The sequence below is a fragment of the Myxocyprinus asiaticus genome, chromosome 6, assembly GCF_019703515.2.
Source record: "Myxocyprinus asiaticus isolate MX2 ecotype Aquarium Trade chromosome 6, UBuf_Myxa_2, whole genome shotgun sequence".
In the NCBI taxonomy this organism is placed as follows: Eukaryota; Metazoa; Chordata; class Actinopteri; order Cypriniformes; family Catostomidae; genus Myxocyprinus; species Myxocyprinus asiaticus.
The window spans coordinates 37,859,866-37,882,808 of NC_059349.1; the positions used below are offsets into that span (position 1 = coordinate 37,859,866).

A 22,943-nucleotide genomic window follows, 5' to 3' on the forward strand; every position below is an offset into this window, starting at 1 on the left:
CTGTGGCAGGAACATATTGTAGCTGTCTGTCTAACAATGGGCCACAGAGGTCTGTGGAGAGAACACATTTAAGCTTGGGCTAAGGGTATAGCTTCTGGGTTAGCTTGGCAAACAACTGTTGCTGTTTCTCCAGTAAATGAAGATTTAGGGGCTGTTCACACTGAATGTGTTTTTGTGTCCATCTGCATTGTACTTTATTTACAAAATGGCAACTCTGAGATTCTACTCTGAGCTGTTCTACATGTTCTGTGACTAAATTAATTAATTCATTCACATTTAATATGTCTTCTGAGGCAATGCAATAGCTCTGGATGAGAAACAGATCAAAATTTGAATCTTTTTTCACTATAAATCTCCACTTTAACTTTCACTTTCAGAATGTGGAAAGAATGTGAAAGTGAAAGTGGTGATTTATGGTAAAAAAGGACTTATTGATCTGTTTCTCAATCACACATATCAAATCACTTCAGAAGACATAGATTTAACCTCTGGAGTCATATGAATTACTTTTATGCTGCCTTTATGTGATTTTTGGAGCTTGAAAGGTCTGGCCACCATTCACTTGCATCGTGAAGACCTACAGAGCTGAGATATTCTTCTAAAAATCTTCATTTGTGTTCAGAAGAAGAAAGAAAGTCATACACATCTGGAATGGCATGAGGGTGAGTAAATTATGAGAGAATATTAATTTTTTGGGTGAACTATCCCTTTAAATGCCCTTGCAAAATGTTCAAGGACAAAGAAAGTGATCCAAGTGCGCATGAATGCAGATGTTTCTAATTACACAAGCTTGACATTGTGCGTAGTTGCGTATCAAAATGTGTCAGACCACAATTCATAACACAACGCAAGTACACATTGCTTTCTCAATGTCGCCATGGGGTGCTGTAGCGAGATTAGTGTGAACTGTCGAGAAGTCCGCATCTACCGGGAGTTTTCTCTTTCAAAAGCTAAGTGCACTTCAGACAAAGCCAAAAAAAACCGGAACTGATTTTTTTATTTGCCTTTCATTCTACTGTAAGGTGGGGTGCCAAGGAGTTTGCATTCAAAGGACAAAACTCCCCAGGGAGGCAGAGGAAATGTATGATCTCTGAGAAAATCAGCATAGAAACTTTCACGCAAAGATACATTGTTGTCTTTCTACATCTGTTCTCTCTCCTACTTACCCCCTCCTGTCCCTTTCAGCTCAAAATCACCTTAAAACACATTTAAATCTTGTAGGTAACAAATGTCTAATTACATGTCTGGCTATTCACGTTTCATATCATTGAAAAAGTCTCAGTGTGACTGGTACGAAGGTCTCATTACCGTAACTGTAAAATACATGATAACACATTTTTGAGAATTTAGAGAAATTCTGACCAATTCTGGGGGTGTGCCTACATCCTGTATGCAGATAAGGTGTGACCCCAGGACTGCCAAACCTATTCATCCCCAAATTCTTATTGTCATTCCATTTAATTGTGGTCTGGGTATTTAAGGAAATTTAGCACATTGTTCATTAGCCAGAAATCCCCGTAGTTTCTAACTACATACTTTGCTGAAGCCAGGTATGCATCTGTTACTCTTAAGATTAATCTTTGAGCATTTGATATTTTGTATTGATTATTTCTGAATTGATTAATTATGTAATTGGCTTGATACATATTTACCTGACTACTAAATTGTTAAGCTTGATTCTATTCTGACTTATTCTGAAATTCTTGCCTTTAGTAGATTATGTTAAGTCCTTGCTGACACAAATATGTGATCAGTGTTAGTACAAACTAACGGCTCAGCATTGATAGAGCATCGGGCATGTCTTCTGAGACCTTAGCTTTCTGGCTAACTATTTGGCATTAACTAAGTGTACCTAGACTGTAGGGACTAAATATAATCATTATTTAGAACAATAAAATGTTAGCCTAAATAATGTTTGTCATTACCTCTGATTACTGTTAACATTATTCCGGCCAAGGGTACATTTAAAAGACCAATTAAAAGTACTATCTGGATACGGAAGCATTGGTCAGCCTATCCAGACAGTATAAATCACTCCTCTGGTTGAAATTAGTGTTATTTTAACTAAGCGTATGCAGATCTAGGGGGACTAAACAAAACTATTATTCAGATAAATGTATGCAGGGAGCAACTGAATAGTATTAGTCAATTACCTCTGGATAATGACCCAAAACTGGCCAGTTTGTGGAATGATCTCGTATAACCCGGCCGGTGCGTAGACTCTACTAACAGAATCCAAATGAACGAGTGCAATGTAAAAGTATAGAAATAACTAGAATAATCAAGTATCCAAATCTAGAGAAGATCTCAATTGATGATCAATAATAGCTGATAAATGATATTTTAAAATTATTCCACACACACACACGTTGGTGCAGCTATCATTATAGGACTCTCCATAGACATAATGATTTTTATACTGTACAAACTATAGATTCTATCCCCTAACCCTACCCCTAAACCGAACCCTCACCAAAACCTTTCTGCATTCTTTTAGTATGTTTTTTAAGTGATTTGAATTATGGGGACACTAGAAATTTCCTCATAAACCACATTTATAGCATAATACCCTCATAGTTACCAGTTTGAAACCTAAAAAAACACACACAAAATATTTAAGAGATGAAACCAGTATAAAACGGTTTTCGAGCGATGTGGGCAGGTGGGCTTCGTTACATTTATCTATGATTGGGAAGGTTAATGTTATTAAAATGAATTGTATTCCAAAATTCAATTACTTACTGCAGTCTCTCCCTGTAGATGTCCCCCTCTCTTATTTCAAGCAATTTGATAGCATAGCAAAGTCTTTCATTTGGAATGGTAAGCGTCCCAAATTACATTTCAATAAGTTACATAGGCCGATTGACAAAGGTGGGCTAGGCCTACCCAAGATTTTATTTTATTATTATGCATTCGGTCTCAGACATTTGGCTCATTGGTCGCTTCCACCTGAGAGAGCCCCTCCTTGGTTCTGTATAGAACAGGAAGTTCTTGCCCCTGTTTTGCCACTGCAGAGCCTTTCTATCAAATCAATCGGAGAAGCTAAAGTACATCCCGTTATCTCGAACTTGAACTCGGTATGGACTAAAGTGTCAAGACTGTTTAATTCTGACATTTTTTTAAATGTTGCCTCGAGCATATGGCTGAACCCCAAACTATGCATCAGCAAGTCCCCTTTTTGCTGGTCAGAGTGGATTGGGAGGGGGGTTACTACACTCGGTGACCTGTATGAGAATGGAGTGTTGAGATCCTTTCAAAATTTGGTTCAACTTTTTGGGATTCCTAGATCTCAGTTTTATAAGTATTTACAGCTGCGTCACCTGCTCTGTACTGTTTTTGGGAGTGGTTTACACCCTCCTAAAGTGGCAGATACTCTGGGAGAGGTGATTACTGCTTTTGGAAAAGGTCACGAGGTATCGGTGTTTTACTCCCTACTAATTCAGAGTCTAGGAGACGGAACTTCAACTTCTCTTAAGAGATTATGGGAGAAAGATCTAAATTTGGTATTGGAGGAGGGACAGTGGGCTGGGATTCTAAAAAATATCAAATCTGCATCCAGAGACGCAAGGGTTCGCCTCATGCAATTTAAGATTTTACATAGAGTCTATTGGACCCCCTCTAGATTGCATAGGCTTGGTCTTAAAGACACACCCACCTGCTGGCGATGTCAATTAAAAGATGGAGACACAACCCATGTCTTTTGGGGATGTGTTAAGATGCAGGAATTTTGAATGAGGATTCAGTTTTATGTGCGAGGTTTTGGCCTCTCAAATTTTATTTTGCCCCAGACTCTGTATCTTGGGAGATGGGGCAGTCATTAATTTGGAGAATAAGCACATGAAAAACTGGGTCCTGTCTAGTGTTATGATCGCCAGACAGATCACTTTGAGGAGTTGGAAGTCGGCAGGAGCGCCCCCTTTTCAGGAGTGGTGTTCAGAGATGGCCAGAGTGGCAGCTCTTGAGGAGGGGGTATCCAGAAGACTGGGGAGTCTGGACATGTTTGAGAAGAAGTGGGGCAGATATCTGTCTTTTTTGGAGGGCTCTCGGGGAGGGACAGTGGAGAGAGGTGTAGGGGTTTTATGTGTGTGATTTGTTTTATTTATTTATTTATTTATTTATTATTAATTCATTAATTTATTTTTGTTGTGTGTCTATGGTTGTGTGACCACTGGGGTGTTGTGGGGGGTCAGGTGGGGTGGGGGGGATAGTGGGTGTTGTATATTGATTATGTATATGTGTGTTCTGCTATGTATATATTTAATGGTTGAATCAATAAAAAAATGTTAATAAAAAAAATAAAAATAAATAAAAAAAAAGATGAAACCAGTGATATGGCTGATGCGATTTCAATGGAAGACCTTTAATTATTTTTATTTGACAATTTACAGCCTCAGCGGACAATGTAAGTAAGCTTTGGTAAGGTTAAAATAGTACACATAGAATAAAACTATATATATATATATAAAAAAACACGAAGGGGAATTCAATAATTATGGGGATGAAATCAATTTTATTAAACAAGAAATATGCAGTAAAATGCAATGTAATAATAATTAATCCTACAATCATAAGCATTTTTCATTATTGTTTCTTCTTAATAAGTACTTTGTTTGGCAGTAAATACAGTGCTAATGGAGATGTGTATACATTCATACAGTACTGTGCACCTAAACATTTACAGCAACTGTACTTGAACGGTAAGCACAATATCCCCTGAGAAGACTGATAATGATTGAAGTGTGAAGACCAATATAAGCAGCACTCCACTCCGATCATGTCAAGTTTTCTCAGGTATCTTGTCTTGTGCTCTGGTGTTAACTCATCATTATGTCTCTGCTGGAACCACTGTTGTGATGATATGATGATTGATTTAGTCTTGAATCCCCTCAAGTGTTTCTCAAACACACTAAACCACGTATCCAGCATTTGGTCGATTGCAGCCACAGCGCTCTTCTTTACGCTTCTATATGGTTGAAATGCGATTCAAAATAATAATTACAAAATCAGTTCCGGGTTTTATTGCTTTGTCTGAAGTGCAAAAAACTACACAAAAGCTTTTCGTCATGTTTTTTGTTGTTAAAATAGCCAAATCTAATAGATATTACTCCCTGTTGTTCTCGAACGAATGAATGAGTAACTGTGGTAAAGGGGAAACACTAAACCATGATCGAACGTTCAGCAAGGCGTGTTATGATTGGTGGATTAAAAGCTCAACGTGATTGCTAAAGAGGACTTCCTAAAGCCGCACACAGATCCATAGCGATCAACACACATGACAATTTGCAAATGCATTTTCAACGTAAATAACTGTAACAACATTCACAAATGTTTTGATGCAAATTAAATCAAGAACTTGATAGATACGTATTTGTAAAAACTATTTGAATTTATTTAAGTGAGAAGTATTCGTGTGGACAATTGGGGAAATATTTATGCCCTGACTTGTATTTTTATGAGGGTGAGTAAATGATGAGTGAACTATCCCTTTTAAGCATATTCAACCAAATTGCGCGTTGGCAATGCGGTGGCCATGCGCTCCCCTCTTTGCTCAGTTGGAATGCAGGGAAGTCTTAATTACACTGTGCTAAAGTTTCAACCGGTTGTACCTCATTTAATTTTCTTTCTTTAAATCTTTTTAATAATCCTAGTCATGGTTTAATTGTTGCTCAACAAATATCCTAAACAAACAACTAGCTTAAGCATTTTTGTTTTACTTCTAGTGCTGCATTGTCTGCAAAATTGCCCTCATATTCTTTCTTTAATGTCGCGCTTGCAGAGTTTTTGGCCGCATTTCAGTGGTCGTGAGGTTATCTGCGTTGACACTGCATTGATTTAAAGCTTATTTACAGAAGATTTCAACAGAATTCCTAGCACTGTAAAACATCCATAATTCAGTGAACTCTTCCCTCTTGGTCTTATGGGACACAAAACCTGGCTAGTGGCCTTGCGGAGAGAGAGATATTGAGAAAACAGTTTGCTTTGCGGCAACTGATGGTAGCTGATAGTGTGCAATGGAGAGTTCAGATATGACTGCTGAAATGTGCTTTGGAAATGTGCCTCATTAACATCAAAGGTTAATTCCCTTAAAACAACATGCTCTCTGTGTGTTGTTTTCAGGGAAATGGAAATTTGCCCTACCTCTATCTCCATAGCCATGACATCTGCTAACCAGGTAGGCATGCAATGCTTTGAAACATGACTGAAGTACAACAATAATCTCTTTCTGTGTGAAACAGATTATGTATCTAGCACATGAACAAAAACCACTTAATGATTAATCTCTTCATTTTCATGTATGATATGGTTATACACTAGGACTGTTTGCTCATGTTTGCTCATCTTCAAAACTGGATTTCCATAGGGCTGTCCCACTCTGAATCAGAACCCACATCAAAAACAGCTGTGAAACCTTTCAATTCTATTCCTCAAACTTACCGAAGTCCTTATTAATTAAGGACTTACATAAAGGTTACATAATGTGATGAATAATGAATGGTGCATAACCTCACACTGTCATTAAAAACTTCATATTTTATTAAGCACGGGGAGAGAAGCTCTGCAGATACAATTCATGTACCTCTCTAATTATCCTTGCAAATGACTTTGGGGACTAGGCCTAAATAAGAGACTGCAAAAGACAGCACCGCTGCATATCATACAGCTGCCACTGTCATTTTCCCTTTCAGGTGCTCTAGCCAAGGTCAGTCCTGCTCAAACACACACACACACACTTGCAGACTCACTTGCACTCACATATTTGATGGCTTGATAATTTCATAACTATAGGCCAATATTAGCAGTAAAATAACTATTCACTTTGCAGCGCCTTTTATAATTGATCTTAATGGAATTTCAATCATATGCAAAACTACCTTTTGGAAAAACAGTCACATATAATTTATCTGGTCCCAACAAATTCCTAGAATCCACCTGGCTGAAATCAAACAGATTTCCCTTATTCACAGAATCTTTTTTTTTTTTTTTTTAAATGAGCAATCATATGAACGCATTGCCGGGTGAAGAGCTGCTCTCTCAAATCTAAACAGTTCAAAAATAATTGGAATTTAATGCAAAGCACACAATGTGTGCACCTTACTGAAAGTAAATCAATTTGGCCATCTGACACCTCCTCCAAGTCTTCAAGAGTCTATACAATGTTAAAGCTTGCCAAATTATTATGGGGGTCTGTGTAGCTAGATGGGCTATAGAACATGTGGGTTGTGCAAAAGACGAGCCATCATTTTAATGTGACATCTGTGCATCCATTCCATGTTAGGGATGAACAGGCGCAAATTCCCAGGTAGACAAACGCTTCCGCCTTGGCTCAATTTCAATGACAGCGATGGCATCTGATAGGATAATGGCAACTGTCAGGCTGGGAAATAGACTGGAATAATTGATACAGTGAAGGTGTTATTCCAGCAGTCAGAGTTAAGAGACAGTTGGCAGCAAGCCTTAGAGTGGAGAAGACTCTCTAAAGACACTGGGCTCTGAAAAACGAACCGTTCTGGAATTGAGACCCACCCTGCTTGGAGGAAATGTAAAAAAGACTCATAATGAAAGCCGCTAAACTCTGGCTGCAAAGAAGTACCCATTCATTACAACTGAGGAAATCATTAAGGTTTTATTTGAGTATTAAGGAACAAGCTTGTGCACATTTTTTTTTTGCCCCTGAACCAAATTTCCTTTCACTACTAATGAGTGGAGAATCTGCTCACTCTCATTATGAAGTCTAAGTCATAATGCAAGCTCATCCCTTGACACCATCAAACCATCATCAGCATTCTGCAGTCATCAACATAAGAATTCATACGTATTAATGCAGTACTTTACCATTCCTGCTCACTCCACTGTACTCTTGGATTGCATGGTGCTTTGAATTTAAACTAGGCTTGCAAAATAAATTACAGGGCCAGATCCACTGGTATTATTATACTGGATACTTAGAGAATTAATGTTTTAATCCATAATTCCAGTATAGTACTGTCATTCGAATTTATAGTAGTAGGCCATAATTCACTTAAAAATGATTGTGTAATCCTTGACATTTTAAGGTTTAATTTTTTTTTATAGTGTATTACAAAAGCAGATCAGTCTTAATGCTAAACTCAACCCACTGTTAATCCTTTCTCATAAAGAAAACCCACAAATAGTTTTCTTTTTCTTTTTGTGTATTAGAATTTTATTAGTTATGCATAATGTTTAGCAGTATGGGTCAGAATTTGGCATGTATTCTGACAGAATGTTTTGCAAGTAGAAAAATAACCTTCTTGTTTCCTCTAAAACAATCATTCATATCAGATATCACTTGGGGCTTCTCAGAGTTGTTTGAAGTGCAGTGTTTTCCAGTAAACCATGCTTAATAAAACAAAACAAAAAAATTTTTTTATATCAGACTTGGATTTTGTATTTGACAATGTGCATTTAAACAAGCTGGGCAAGGAGCTAGTTTTAAGTGTCCACATTAAAACTAGCGTGCGTGTGTGTGTGTGTGTGTGTGTGTGTGTGTGTGTGTGTGTGTGTTATGTCTTAACAGAACACTGTTGCCACCTATCTCTGATAACCAGCTAAATATGTGTCTTTCACTATATAAAGGGATAGTTCACCCAAATATGATAATTCCCTCATCATTTACTCACTTTAATGCTGTCTCAAACTCATATGACTTTCTTTCTTCTACAGAACACAAAGCAAGATTTTTGAAGGATATTATAATGCGCATTTGTCCATTCAATGCAAGTGGGAAAGCTTGAAAACTTTCAAGCTCCAAAAATGTCATAAAGCCAGCATAACATGTACACCAAGCAAGAGAAAGTGTAATCAAGCTTCTCTCATGATCTCACCAAGGAGACTGATTTCATGAAATTTACGTGACAATGTCAACATTTTTGCATACCAAAATTACATGCATCATTACACGTTTGGCAGCAGTTTCCCAGGGAAATGTCCAGCGGGGGGCGCCAAAAGAGAGTGAAATGATGTTGTAATCAGACAAGGTTTTTAAGGTATATTATATTAGATTAGATTAGATTAGATGGATGTTTTAAAGAGTAAAACATATCTCCCTAACCTAAAACTTTAACCTAAACCTAACCAATAGTGTTAGAAAAATAACAACAAAACAGACGTCCTTACCCTAAATCAACACCTAAACCTAACCGACAGTGTTTTAAAAGCAAATTCAATATTAAAAGCACATTTACTGAAGCAACCATGTCATTTTGTGTCACTTCAATGGCACTTTCAATTCATTTTCAATTGAGCACCCGTATCTGGACTCAAGGCTGGGTCTCCGAGTCCAAAGTCCAACACCCTATGAGGTATTGGTTTTCAAATGATGCATAAGATCATATCGCTTCAGAAGACATGGACTAAACCACTCGAGTGATATGGATTACCTTTATCATAATATCCTTCAAAAATCATCCTTTGTGTTCTATAGAAGAAACAAGTACGAGACGCCATAAAAGTGAAAATATGATGAGAGAATTATCATTTTTTGGGGTGAACTATTCCTTTGATATTTTGTCATAATGTGATGCTTTTTTACCAGATGTTTCCTCTGACATTTATTTAATGCAGACCTGATCCATGTTGTCAGGATAAGGCATGCAAACATACACAAGTTTCTTAATATTTCATTAACGTAGCTAGAGGTTCCATTTCTACAGCTAGCTGTGAAATCTGTACACATAAATTGGAAATAGAATCTCCAAAAGTTGACAGTGCCATGTTCTCCTGTTCCTGCAGTTATATTAAGAGCCCTGACTAATGATCTGTCCTTTATCTCAGCCATCCAAAGTTTATCTTCTCTCGGCTTTTCCTCAGCACATCCTCTCCTTTCCATTTCGTTTGCTCTCTACATCTGTCGGCCGAAGCAAATTTTCATTCGGATTTGGTTTAGAGAGCTCCTTTTAGAACACCATTTACACAAGCCATGAGTGCAATATGAGTTGCAACACTCTGCAAAAACAAAATATCTCTCGACATAAATATATCACAGCATGTCATAATAAGTCATAGTGCTCCTTCTCTCTTTTGGGGTAGAATTTTTGTTTGCTGCATGCTTTTTTGCATGCCTTTGAAGAGAATGTTAATGATCCCGAAACCCGTGCCAAATAGCTTGGCGATGAATTTCTCTCCCTCTGATCAAAATTGGAAGAGCCTGACACTGAGTAAACCCGGCTAGAGTCCCAGTCGGTATGATCTATATTTCATTGTCTCTGTAACATCTGTAATTAATCACTCTTCTTAAAATGAATGCAGTCTGTCCCCTCTTCTATTTTTTATCTAATGGGGTCAGCACTCTCATTTAAATGAAGGAAGATGGAGGGAATAGAAAAAAAGTTACAGCGTGTGGATGTGTCTCTCTACAGTTATTTTGATTGCTTCGGGACTGACTAAAATAGAGATGGAAATGGCATATTCTTAGATATCATTTCTGAATCTTGTAAGGTGGTAGGGCACAAAAGTAATTATCCTCTCTTTGTAATCCTATTGTGGCATCCAGTGTAAAATTAAAAACCTGCCTGATTATTGTATTTGTTATTATGCCTTATCATGCAGAAACACACCATAGCTTCAGGTCGCTTTTCATCAAACATTTGATTGCAAAAGTATTTCTGTCATAAGTCTGGAAAACAATAATTAAGAAAATTTCCGGTCTTATCTATCTCAACAGAATCTCTTGTAATTAGCTAAATGTAGAAACTAGTGTTACACTATGAAAATCAATTCCATAAGTGCATAAATTACGTGTGTTTAAATAGGACATATAAGCAAAAAGGAGCTTCTTTTGTCTGTGATCCATTTGAGATTTTCTGCTTTATTCTTTCTGTTCAAATGTTTTTTTTTTTTTTTCATATTTAGTTCCCACCTGCCCAAAGCAGCTCAATCTGACACAGGCATAAACGCCTGTAAACTTCAGCATTTTTAAAAAAACATCTTGTTATTTGGGTGTGTGTGTGTGTGTGTGTGTGTGTGTGTCTTTGTTTCTTCCTCTCTTTATATTGTTAAGGAATTTGCCAGGTGATAAATATTTTCAAGAAAACATGCTGCTGGCAATAACATGATCAGCAAAAGTCTCTATTGAGGATACCGGATTAGTCTAATTAAAAATAAAGCCCCATTTTAAAGCATGCTAAAGCTGTCTAAAGTTCCAAGAAGCCTCTTCTTTATAGCTATACCCCATATAAATCCTTTGGCAGATTTCACAGAAAAAAAAGCATTACGTGTACTTTCAAACCATTAAAATAAACAAACAGACACATAATTTGCTTTGTTTTCCTTTTTTCCTCACCCTTGCACAATGATCATGATTTCTTAATGGAAACATGCAAATACTGAGCACAGACAGTGACTGCTACACACTCTTATATGCTGTGGGTCAGATCAATGCCCTCCCAGCCAGGACAAACACACAATTACACTGACAGATCTTCCATAAATGTCCAAAAACTACAGCAGATGGCGGACTGAAGAGACAGTGCTGATGGCTGCATCACAGTGTACCAGATTCTAGATTCATCCTCAAATGCACAAAAACAGCTCCCACTGCAGGAAACAGCACACTGCAAAAAGATGCACACCATAGCACAGAATACTGCAGAAAATTAGCACCACGGACAGCAAATAACAGTAGGTACACGACTACTTGCTATATAAAAAGAAGAACTGGGCATTAAAGTCACTCTTCAGACACTAAAACTCAACTTTTCTCCTTTCTGACAGAGTTTAATTCCAGATGAAGAAAGAAAAGTAGGGAGGTGAAACAAAAGATCTGGTTTGACAGCATCCTCCTCTCTTTTCCCAAGACAAAGCTCTCAGCATGGTGTCAGAGCTGCTTCAAACAGAGTATTGAACCCATACAGCATACAAAACACAAGCCTGTTCTTGCACCAGCTACACTTAGAGAAGTTCACAACAGTTCATGTTGTGAGGCAATATTTCCTAAGCATTTCCTTCACTTGGAAGCACAGTCTATCATTCAGTCAAGGTTTGTGAGCCGATCTGACAATGCAGGGGTCAATGTGAAAATGACAAGAGTGTGACGGCAATGGGGAAATTAGGACTTGTTGTTACTTGAAATCAACAAACATATGAATCACTAAATTAAATAAAGCCCAAACTCCGCATATTTTCAAATTGCAAATTTAGCATGTTTTAAGCTCTTTAGGTGACTGTGTGTATGAAAGTACCAGTGAATAAATGTGAAAAACTGTTACAGTGTGCTCACTGAATACACTGGGGGGGGAAATGACTAGTAAGATTTACTTAATTTTTATTGTGCAAGTTTTTGCACAAAGTTTTTTGAAGTAAATCTTAATGGTATAAAACTATAAAAGTAAAATCTACTTAACTTTATGACATAGTATTGATTAAAGTGACGGAGTAAATTTAACTTACAAATTTTACTTAATTCAGTAACTTACAAATATGTATAAATATACATGGTACTTTAATAAACTTAGTAAAATTTAAATAAACATCTCATTATAACATGTCAGGTTGTGAATTTTGAAAGATACAAGGCTGTGCACGCAGAACTCAAAACTTGGTGGACAAAGCACCATGATGGTGACAATCAACAGATAATTTTTCTTTTTTTTTTTTGATCATGAACAGGTAATTTTGAGTAGAAAATGAACTTAATACTGCACAAAACAAGAAGTTACCAAACGTAATGTTACAAAATTAACAGTACAAACAGTGTAAATAAACTTGCAAACAGTGAAATCATGCAAGTTCATTAATTATGCAAGCCTAGTGCATGCTGGGAACACCATGAGTAAAGTTGAGTAAAATTTACTTATTGTATTTACCAGTGAAATTTAATAAATATAACAAGGTTTTCTACTTTAGGATTAATGCAAAATGACACATTGTAAAAATAGCAAACAATCCAAAATAATATTTACTTATAAGCTAGAGCATACATTTTTTACATTTAAATGGAAATATTCTTAATAATTTCAAGTTCATCCTTTAACTTATTTAATGTAGAAAGTACTTAATCTTTTCTGCTATATTTACTTAACTACAAAATCCTTTTTTCCCCAGTGTATATCGATCTCCCTTTAACCATAGTGGTGACAGCACAGTTTCTTACTTCAGCCAAAATATTTGTAATTTTTTCTCTATTCTTTGTTGTGAAAAAAGAAAAAAGAAAAAAAAAATCTTTTTCTTTGATTGTTGAGAGACAAGACATTTTTGGTCCCTTCCACGTAGAAGATTCCGCTGTTTAATTCAAGAAGGGTCATCTTTGGAATGCTCTCGGGCAGCTATTTTTCTATGTAAACAAGCGGCATACAAGTGCAGCACCTATCTCCTACAACAGGGAAAGTCAGATACATCCAAAATGGTTGGTCAAGATTATGATCAAAGAACGTATTTCAAATCAGTAGTAAAATCTGACAACACTGGAATCATAAATTGTGCTTCTTTTCCTCAGATTATGCTAAAAAGCTAAATTTTCCTGGCTTGTAAAGCTAATGCGCATGCGCATTCTCGAATTGATTAACAGGCGATGTCTGTATCTAAAAGGTGATTGGCTATTTTACCTGTAAGGCGAGACATCCTTTCTACATCCGTTGACTGTTGGGTGTTCCAATTTTTCCCATTCATATTAATAGAAGTGGACCGTCTCTGCTAAATAATCTCTGATATAGTATAGTATAGTAAAGAAATACTAAATACTGTAAATTGGTTAAATGAAAGGTATACTGTGGGAGCTAACATCTAACATCTTTTTGTGGCTTTTTAATTTTAAACTACAAAGGAGGAATTTAATTCCAGATTCCCAGTGGGCTTAGTCAGATTTGGTGTTCTTTTATCTTCTAAAGAAGCTTTAAAAAAAAAAAGCTTCTCTCGACCTCCCTGTCCTTTTCAAACACATTCTTATTCCTTTTCTTTTCTCTCTCAAAAAAACAACTTCAATATAGGTAAAGGTTAAAGCACATACAGTACCACTATGTAGAGAATAATATCACTGAACATAATACCCCAGCAATATTGGTCAGTATAGAAAGGTATTTTCAGTATTAGAAGGGCCTTTGGCAACAGCATTCCTGACACTTGACACAAAGAAACCCAACTATACACAAGTTAGAACAAAATTCTCGAAATTTTCCTGCTTGATGATACATTTTGAGAAGGAACAGCATTGACGACAGCAAAACAGTTGAACCATGTCCAAGCTGTCCAACATTTCAACTAAGTAAAATGACAACTGCCTGCACCATGGTGTCCCTGAATTTCCCAAGGGGCAAGAGTTTTGACGGGATGTCTGAGCAGACACATTACAGGCGTGACAGCCGGAGGAAAAGGCCAGTCTCCGGTAAAAATGCAAATGTCAGAGAGCAACTGCACACACCGTTTGTTGATTAATTGTATTCCAATTGAAAATTCTGCAGGTACTTTGTGGCTCATTTACGTGTGGGGAACACATTATCTGTGGTGCCGTGCATTATGCTGTCGTCACATTCATCGCCAAATGTCATGATCAGAATTCAAAATAACAGTGTTTTGTTAATTGACTGTTCTGAGAGCATTTTTCAGAAGTCATTGTTAACCTCATAATGATGGCACATTATGTTGAAAGCATTGCCATAAAAAAATAAATAAAAAAAATAACACAATTCTATCAAAGAAAATAACTGCCTGATAGTTAGATTCCATCGACCATTAAACATAAGCTATCATTTCACATTTGCTCATTTTTCTCTGCTCATGCTCTCTTGGTTAAATGACACTTTGTCTTGGCGAGGCACATGAGCACTATGTAGCAGAGCAGCTGACTGCCCCTGTGATCATATTCTCTGCATACAGGAGCAGTTGGCCGGGCTGTCTGTGGGATTGGACGGCAGAGGTGTATAATGAGGGTTACTGGATTGCCATTGAGAGGATTATCTCTCCTCATACTTTGAACAAAACTTGGTGGATTATCACCGAGGAAAGGTGGTTAGGAAGCTACTCTCTTTGACAGGCAGGTTTGGATGCCAGAGACAGAAATGCCATTATAAACGTCCAACTGTGTAAATGATGGATGGCCTGTGAGGGATGGAATCTGCCAAGTACAACATTAGCAAAAATAAACAGGGGTAGTGCGATAAGAGCCAATTTGGGCTCTGACATTATCCTCCTTTCACACACACGTGTCCTTGGACTTTCAGTTCATTGACTGGCCAATTTCAAGTAGAGCTGGACCAATAGCAAAGCCATATTGGGACCGGCTAAAACTATCATTCTTTATGCCTTACGCACACTTTCATACTTCAGGGGTTTCATCACTTTAATGTTTACAGAATTACAGTAGAGACCTGAAATGATGCAGGAACCAGAGTGGTAAAGTGGATTTGGGAATGCAAGTGTTTAAATGGATAAAAGTGGATCTAAGTGAAGGTTTGTTATTGCATTTCAAGCAAGGAGAGGAGAATAAAGGAGAAATTATGAAGCAAGATCATGAAATGAGGAAATACAAAATGAAAAATGTCAAAATGTAGGGTGACAGGACTTCAATACTCATAAATATTCAGTTTCATCTCTTTCCAGATTTGGCTTTATTCAAGGCTTTTATAACGCCAAACCCGTATTTTCCTCCCTTACGCAATGCTGCGTAGTAACTAGGTTAAGCCAGCTTATGCATGGTGAATAGGTGTATCTAACTGATGCCCTCCCATGGACACTCAAGGGACTGGAGACTGCAAAGGATGCAACAAGAATGCTGTACATATTCTACGCTTCCTGTCCCCCAGGTCTGTGTGACCTGAGAGATTCTTTCACAAACCGATTTGTCAATATCATGCCATTTCTTACAAATTCCACACTGTTGTGTGCCATTTTAATTACTGTACATATGATGTCTTTGAAACACTCTGTTCTTTTGAATCTCTTTTAAAGTGTACTGTAAGCACATTGATACAGTGCTGTGTGTGTGCAGAGCCCAAAATATCTTATGTTACTATGGTGCATTTTGCAGAATGTTAAGACTTGATTTAGTTTAGCACCCTTTATTGAATTCATGGGTATTTTTTTCAAGGAAGGATAAACCAGAGGCATAATCATTATACACTGATTTAACATGATGTCTTACAATAATAATTGCAACACTATACTCTAAGAATAAATATATGCACATATCTGTCCTTGCCTTTGTGAGACAGATCATGTAAGGACATGATCAATAGTTCCCCACCTTTATCGTGATTTGACCTAACCTTGGTCCATAATAAGTCCCAATAAAGACAATCTACTCAATTTGAAAATACAGATTCAACAAAGCACTTTACAGTTATACAATAACTGCAGTATCTATTGCTGAAGGACAATTTTTAGTTAAATAAAAATATCTCAGAAGTTTTTAATGCAAACAAGTTAAAAGCCAAGACCACACACCCTGCATTCATACATATCACTTTGCTCCTGATGTTTACCAACATTGCAATGTCTCAAAACAGCAGTTGATCCTTTCCCTTACTATGTAAATCTATGTATTTTAGATAAATAAAACTGTGATACAAAAATACTCATTTACAACATTGCTGGCTGCTCTTTTGAAGGCACTTTAAAAAATCTGAACGAGGGATTTCCTCCAGAGCAACTTGCATTAATTATTTTGCCGTCTTACCATTTTCATTTTGGATGTGCAGTCTTTTATCTGACATGTCTTAGAACTGATATGACCTCTCCAGCATATCAATGTAATCCATCTTTGTTTTGAGTCTAGCCCTCAGCTCAGGGTAATCACTTTGGGTTTGATTAGGACATCCTGTCCTTGTCCCTGTAGTGGTTGTGATCATTTGCTTTTGTCTGGCATCCTGTTTTGCATGTGGGTACTCTGAGGGAGGGTGTGTATGTCTGTCCGACAGGTTGCTAAACTGGGAAGTCGTGCCAAAAAGACTGTCCACTAATCCCACCTTGGGGGTGGGACCTTGGCTATCAATGACAGTTGGGCAGAGTATTCCATTTTCATGAAAGCCGGCAATCTCTCTACATGGCGTTCCAACACCGACAATAGTGTTAATGGGGGAATTAGAGATTGCTATGGTCCACTCTTTTTCTTTCTCCACAAGTGTTCTGTAGTGTGATCCACCCTCTTTTGTCTCTGAGAATGGATGCTTCTGCCCTGACTCCTCCTGGCCAGTTTTATAAATAGGGATACTGCACATGTGTGAAGGAGCACCAATGCTATCATACACGTGATTGGAAGGAGGAGTTTCAGGTAAGGTGGGTGGCTGCTCAGTGAATATTCCACATTCCATCTGAATGCCTGCCAGGCCCACTTCCCCTTGCTTCCTAAAGGGTAGCTTTTCACGCTTTTTAAGAGCATATGCACAAAGAGCTGCAGCGGCAAAAAAGGCAGACACAAACAGAACCAGCAAGCTGAGAATGAGAACGGAGAGGGGTATGGCACCTTTTGGCGGGTGCGGCCCCACCCCGGGATACGTTGTGATAAGCGCACTATCTGATTCAGCAGGAGACAGTGAGGACTGTCGAAGCTCAGGGCAAATCACCTCAGAATTCAGAGAGCGTAAATCTTTTCCTGCAACCAGCTCTGGGGTCTTACACACTACCTCTCCAACTATGACCACTAAGCTTAGTGTGTCCAGCCATTCTTTCAGAGGGATGATGTCACAGGAGCAGTCCCAGGGGTTCTGATTCAGGTCGATCTGAACGACCGCATGCAGGTGTTCTAGAACCCCGCTGACTGGGAGGCAGTGGAAGTAGTTGTTGCGCAGGTTCAGGCGTGAGAGCGAAGTACCTGCGAATGCTCCCACAGGCAGCATATGCAGGAGGTTGTTGTTAAGAAAGACTAGCTGCAGGGACGGCATTAAACTGAAGGCAGCTGGCTGAATTTCTCTTATTTCATTGTATTCAAAATACAAGAACCGGAGGTTCTGCAACCCATGAAACATATCAAGAGTTAAGCTCTCAATGTTATTACCATTCAGGTAAAGGCTTCTCAAATTAGGGAGATTAACAAAAGCTCTCTCTTGGACGTAGAATATCTGATTGTTACCCAAGTGCAATAAATCGAGACTGGAAAAATTCCAAAAATCTGACTTATAAATTCTCTGAATGAGATTTCCACTTAAGTAAAGCTTCTTAGCATTCAAGGGTCGAGGCATTAATTCAGAAATGTTCCGAAACCCATTTTCCTTACAGTTGACTGTCAAACCAAGGTCACTGATATGCAAATTACAGGTACATCCAATGGGGCAAATGATTGGTATAGGTGGCCTTGTCTGATATCCAGCTATAGGTGGCTGATTAGGGAACACACTACGTGGTGTTGGTGGTGTCTTTGAGGGCCTTGGTCTTTTTGTTGGCTTTGGAGGTCTTTCACTTTGTTCCACAGAGGAAACAGTGTTTTGATTGGGGGAGACTATAGATGAAGGCTTTGTAGGCCTCACCCTCCCTGTGTAGACTGGCAAGTGGGGGATGCCTAGAATTGACTCAATCTCTGCTTCACTCAGTATGGGACAGAGCTCACTGCGTTTGATCTCTCTAAGATCCTTTCCGTGGAGGTGGAAGGGGTACTCACATGTGATCTCTCCGACAACTGCAGTGTATGGAATCCGCTCCAACCAGGCCTGGAGCTGGATGATTTCACAGACACAGTTCCAAGGGTTCTCCTCCAGCTGGATCTCCATAAGACTGCGACCAATATATTCCAAAATACCTTTATAAGCCAGCGTCTTTAGTCTGTTGCCTCTCAAGTCAAGGTGCGTCAGAGAGACAGATCTGAAAAGAAAAGCTGGCAGCACAGGTATTAAATTGTCATTAAGGATGAGCACTCTGAGTTTGTGAAGATTTCGGAACGCTCCGCTGTCTATTCTCTTGATAACGTTATAGTCAGCCTGAAGGTACTCTAAACTCTCCAGTCCAAGAAATGTGTCATTTCGAAACACTTCCAGCTTGTTTTCATGAAGGTACAATCTTTTCAGAGAGCCCAAACCATTGAAAGCCCCAACGTGGATGTCCTGCAAGGCATTATTGCCCAGATTAATGGCAATCGCATTGTTCAAGTGCAGAAAGCTGTTGAAGTAGAGCTTCCGTAAAGTGTTTTTCTGCAGGTAGAGCTTGAATGGTCTAAGCCATGTCTGTGAGACTTGGCTAATGTTTGTAAATCCTTTGCTGTCACAATGAACATGAAACAGGCCTTCTTTCACCTCGCAGTAGCAGGGCTCAAAGCAAGGCTCATCTATTTCCTCTGAGTCATCAAGAAGAGGGATAGGAGTCGTCCATCCAAGTGCAATTGTGCTTAGCAGTGTAACCCACAACATGCTTTTACCAGAAGCACGCAAGTGCATAGCCTCAAGAGGTCCTTCACTGCACTGAAAAAAATACAACAGTTTTAGTGACCGAATACAGGGAGTACGAGAAATAATGTTCAATCCAAATGATGACTTTTGACTAAACAATTGAGCATAGGTGAGATCGTCATCTATCTATACTGTAAGACAATGTTTTTTTATTTGGTTGCTTTGAGTGCAGCTTTTCACTGCAAAGGATAGGTACAATCAAAAGGATAGTTCACGTCAACATGAATTATGTTACCTTTTACATTAATCTTTATGTTACAAACCTATATGACTTTCTTTCTTCCATGGAACACAAAAGGAGATGTTTGGCAGAATGACAGCCTCAGTCACCATTCATGTTTTTGGGGAAAAAAAGACTCAATGAAAATGAATGGTGACTCAGACTAACATACGGCTAAAATATTCTTCCAAAAATCTTCATTTGTGTCCAGGAGAATAAAGAAGCCATACAAATCTTGGATGGCATGAGGGCGAGTAAATTATGGGAGAATTTTCATTTTTGGGTGAACTATCCCTTTAACAATATCAGCAAAATTCAGCAGAGCTTAAAAGGGATGTTTCAAGTTTAACAATACTTATGCTTCACTGACAGCATTTGTGGCATAACCACAAATCTTTACTCTTTAGCAAAACAAAAAACTAAAACATTGCAATAACAGTAAGGCACTAACAATGGAAGTCCATAAATATTAAAATACACACTTTTTTTTTTTTTTTAATATAGCCACAATATGTAAACGTTATATGTGTTAACATGATTTTAGTGTGATAAATGTACTTACTAACATTATCTGTGTGAAGTTATATCCAATATTACAGATTCATTGTCATGACAACTTAACGTCGGTAACGCTGTAATCTGGTAAACATCTTAATGCCAGTAAATCCCTCATTTTAACACATTAAAATCATATTAACATGTATTATGTTTGAGTCTTGTAGCTTTTGAAACTGTATTTTAATGTTTGTGGACTGGCAGTGTCCAAAACCTGAAAAATGCTGCCTTGTCATGCAGTATACAGAGGTAGGAAGGCATCACTGAATCGAATGTTTACATGACACCTTGTACACGAAATGCAACCATCTGATATATTTTTTTACGGCTGGACAGATGTATCTTTCACTGCCTACGATATCCCACAAATCTGTCCCTGTGGTTCAATGGGTGGTTGTACAGTAATTATAAGAATGGCATCTGATGGAGCGGTTGAAAGAAGTAAATTAGTTTAAAGGTGCACTCAGCGATTCCTGAGAAACACTGTTGATATTCGAACTGCCAAAATAAACACACCACTCCTTTCAGTGCTCCTTTGGAAGCTCCGCCCCCCCAAATTCATGCAAACTGAAAAGCCTCGCCGATGTTGACACGGCTCCTAGCCCTCGACTTATCATAATCCTTATTTTTTTGTTTATATTTGTCTGATTTTTTTTTCTTTTCGGTCTGTTTCTCAGCCATTTGTCCTCCTTGGAGTTTAGAAAGTTCACATCAGCCAGATTTGCCATTGCTCTTCAAAAGAATTTCCCTCATGCTCTGCCCCCACCCCACATCCTGTGCACGTGAAAGAACCACCCCGTTGCTGATTGACTGGAGTAGTGTTGTGTGGATTGGTCCAGTCCACTTTGTTTTTGTCCCATTTACAGAGCCAGGGCTGTGTACATATATTAGATTTTTTTTCCAGCCCACCCATAGAACGGACAGCTAGCAGACTGTGAGGAGATTTTTGCAGAATTTGACAAAAAGTGTATTGGATTAGAATTACAGAGTGCACCTTTAACGTGTTCATGTTTTATCAAGAAATATGCATCGCAGTCATTAAATATTCAGTTTTCAGATCATTAGATGTGATGTAATGGTACCTTAGAAGACAGTCTGAAACACTGCCTGTGAAGTCATTGACTGTCAGGGCAGCAAGAAAGCTTCCTTCGGTTTCGGACATCGCCATTGACTTTTAAAGTATGCCTGCTGCATTCACCATAGTGATATTGAGAGTGAAGATGTGATGTCTCGGTGACCTAATCCATTTAAAGGCATCATGCTTCTCCGGTGGTTTCACTTTAGTTTCTAAATCAGCTAATGACTCTCGAATATCAATTTGACCTCCGTGGAAAAATTTTCTTTCTCCCCTCCTCCAGGAGCACCTATTAGCTAATGTACACAGCAGGGCACTTAGGAATGTGATGTTAATAAGACCACGGTTCTATTGATTGGTGATGGGGTAGCTACAGTATACAGTCTGTGCATACAGGTCATTGAAAGAATGAACCTAAGGAATGCAAGCAAGCAAAATCTCTAGGTTAACAGAAAGAGAGAATTTTCATGATGTTGCATATGCTACTTGATTTTGTTTTCATATTCATTTTTTAATTCATATAAAAGAGAAGAACATAAAAGAGCAATTCAGAAGCAAATGGATTGTGTAATTATGAGACATTGCCTATATCTACTAAGTTAACTGAAATTCAACCTAAATCATCACATCCCTTTCTCAACAGAATAGACCCAAAGTGTGGTATGCTATACAGACATGAGGAAACCATTAAAGCACTGCATGAAAAAACCTGAACTTATGGAGCCCGTTACAATACATTTTCATTAGCTAAGCGAACCTTGTCACTAGATTGCACTCTAACTGTAACAGAAATAATTCATATGAATACACAGTGAAATCCACTGCGCTAAAATGCAATCTATTAGCATTCCCCTTTGTCTGGATTTACCACAGCCCGCGCCCGGATCCATATCAGCGGCATTAACTGAGCAGAGATGTGCGCTACTCACTCAGGTTGCTGCAGTGGAATTAAAAGAGCAGAAGATGGACCACTTTAAATGATGCTAGTTCTTGCCATGTTACCACCGTTGAGACACTTCTTCCTCTTCTTCTCCTCTCCGCTCTCGTGGTTGAGGCAAACAGGAGAGCCGGAGTCGTGACAGGACTGCAATGTCTCAGAAAGGTTTGCTTTAGGATGCAGGTCCGCTCCCCAGCGCTCAACAGTGAAGACAGCAAAGGCTGTTCAGCACCAGCGCGAGGACTGACGATGAGCAATATCTTCGGTTACCTTCTGTGTGACAGCTAGAGAAACTCAACCGGTGCAAGTGTGCAAGTTGTCGTTAAAATAAATGACAGGTTGGCGCTACCTCGGACTTCTTTCGGTTCCCAAATAAGATACATTGCACCGAGCGCGCGCACACGTAGCACCGCTTTGAAACGCTCCAAATGTGCGCGAGATGATGAGAATAACATAAACGCAGCCGCCCGCGCGTGACACACAATTTCAGATTTAGAGAGGCTTTATTGGCGTGATTTTACGCTCGCTCTCGTGAAAAGCATTTGTAAAATTCTTCGGAGATTTAAAGAAATAAAGTAGTTGATGTTGTCCGTACCCTTCATTCCTAACACAGGCGACAGTTTAACTTTTTTTTTTTTTTTACTGCATTACTAAATAATACTACAAATGTTCCTAGAGCGAGAATACTTATTGGGTGACTTGTTCGTCATCCCTTATGGTACTATGGCCCTTACAATTTAATGAAACCTTATTTTGGTTACCATGGAAACATAGCGCCATCTGCTATTGCACAACAATGTGGTGTTTCATACTTGGGCTTAATTTGGAACGGAG

At 38.4% G+C, this 22,943-nt stretch overlaps 1 protein-coding gene across 4 annotated transcripts in view; it reads right to left on the reverse strand.

Annotated features, from left to right (window-relative positions):
* Nucleotides 1–22,716, reverse strand: part of LOC127442220 (SLIT and NTRK-like protein 3) — a 62,565-nt gene extending 39,849 nt beyond the window's left edge. The window contains exons 1-2 of one of the 4 annotated variants that reach the window (XM_051700086.1): nucleotides 22,102–22,716; nucleotides 16,007–19,334 (exon numbers count right to left, since the gene is read on the reverse strand). In XM_051700086.1, coding sequence (XP_051556046.1) covers nucleotides 16,665–19,310 — 2,646 coding nt within the window. In that variant the 5' untranslated portion in view covers nucleotides 19,311–19,334; nucleotides 22,102–22,716 and the 3' untranslated portion in view covers nucleotides 16,007–16,664. Of the gene's footprint in view, nucleotides 1–16,006 lie in introns of those variants that run through there. The other 3 variants (XM_051700088.1, XM_051700087.1, XM_051700089.1) reach the window with 3 other exon arrangements.
* Between the last annotated feature and the right edge of the window lie 227 nt (nucleotides 22,717–22,943).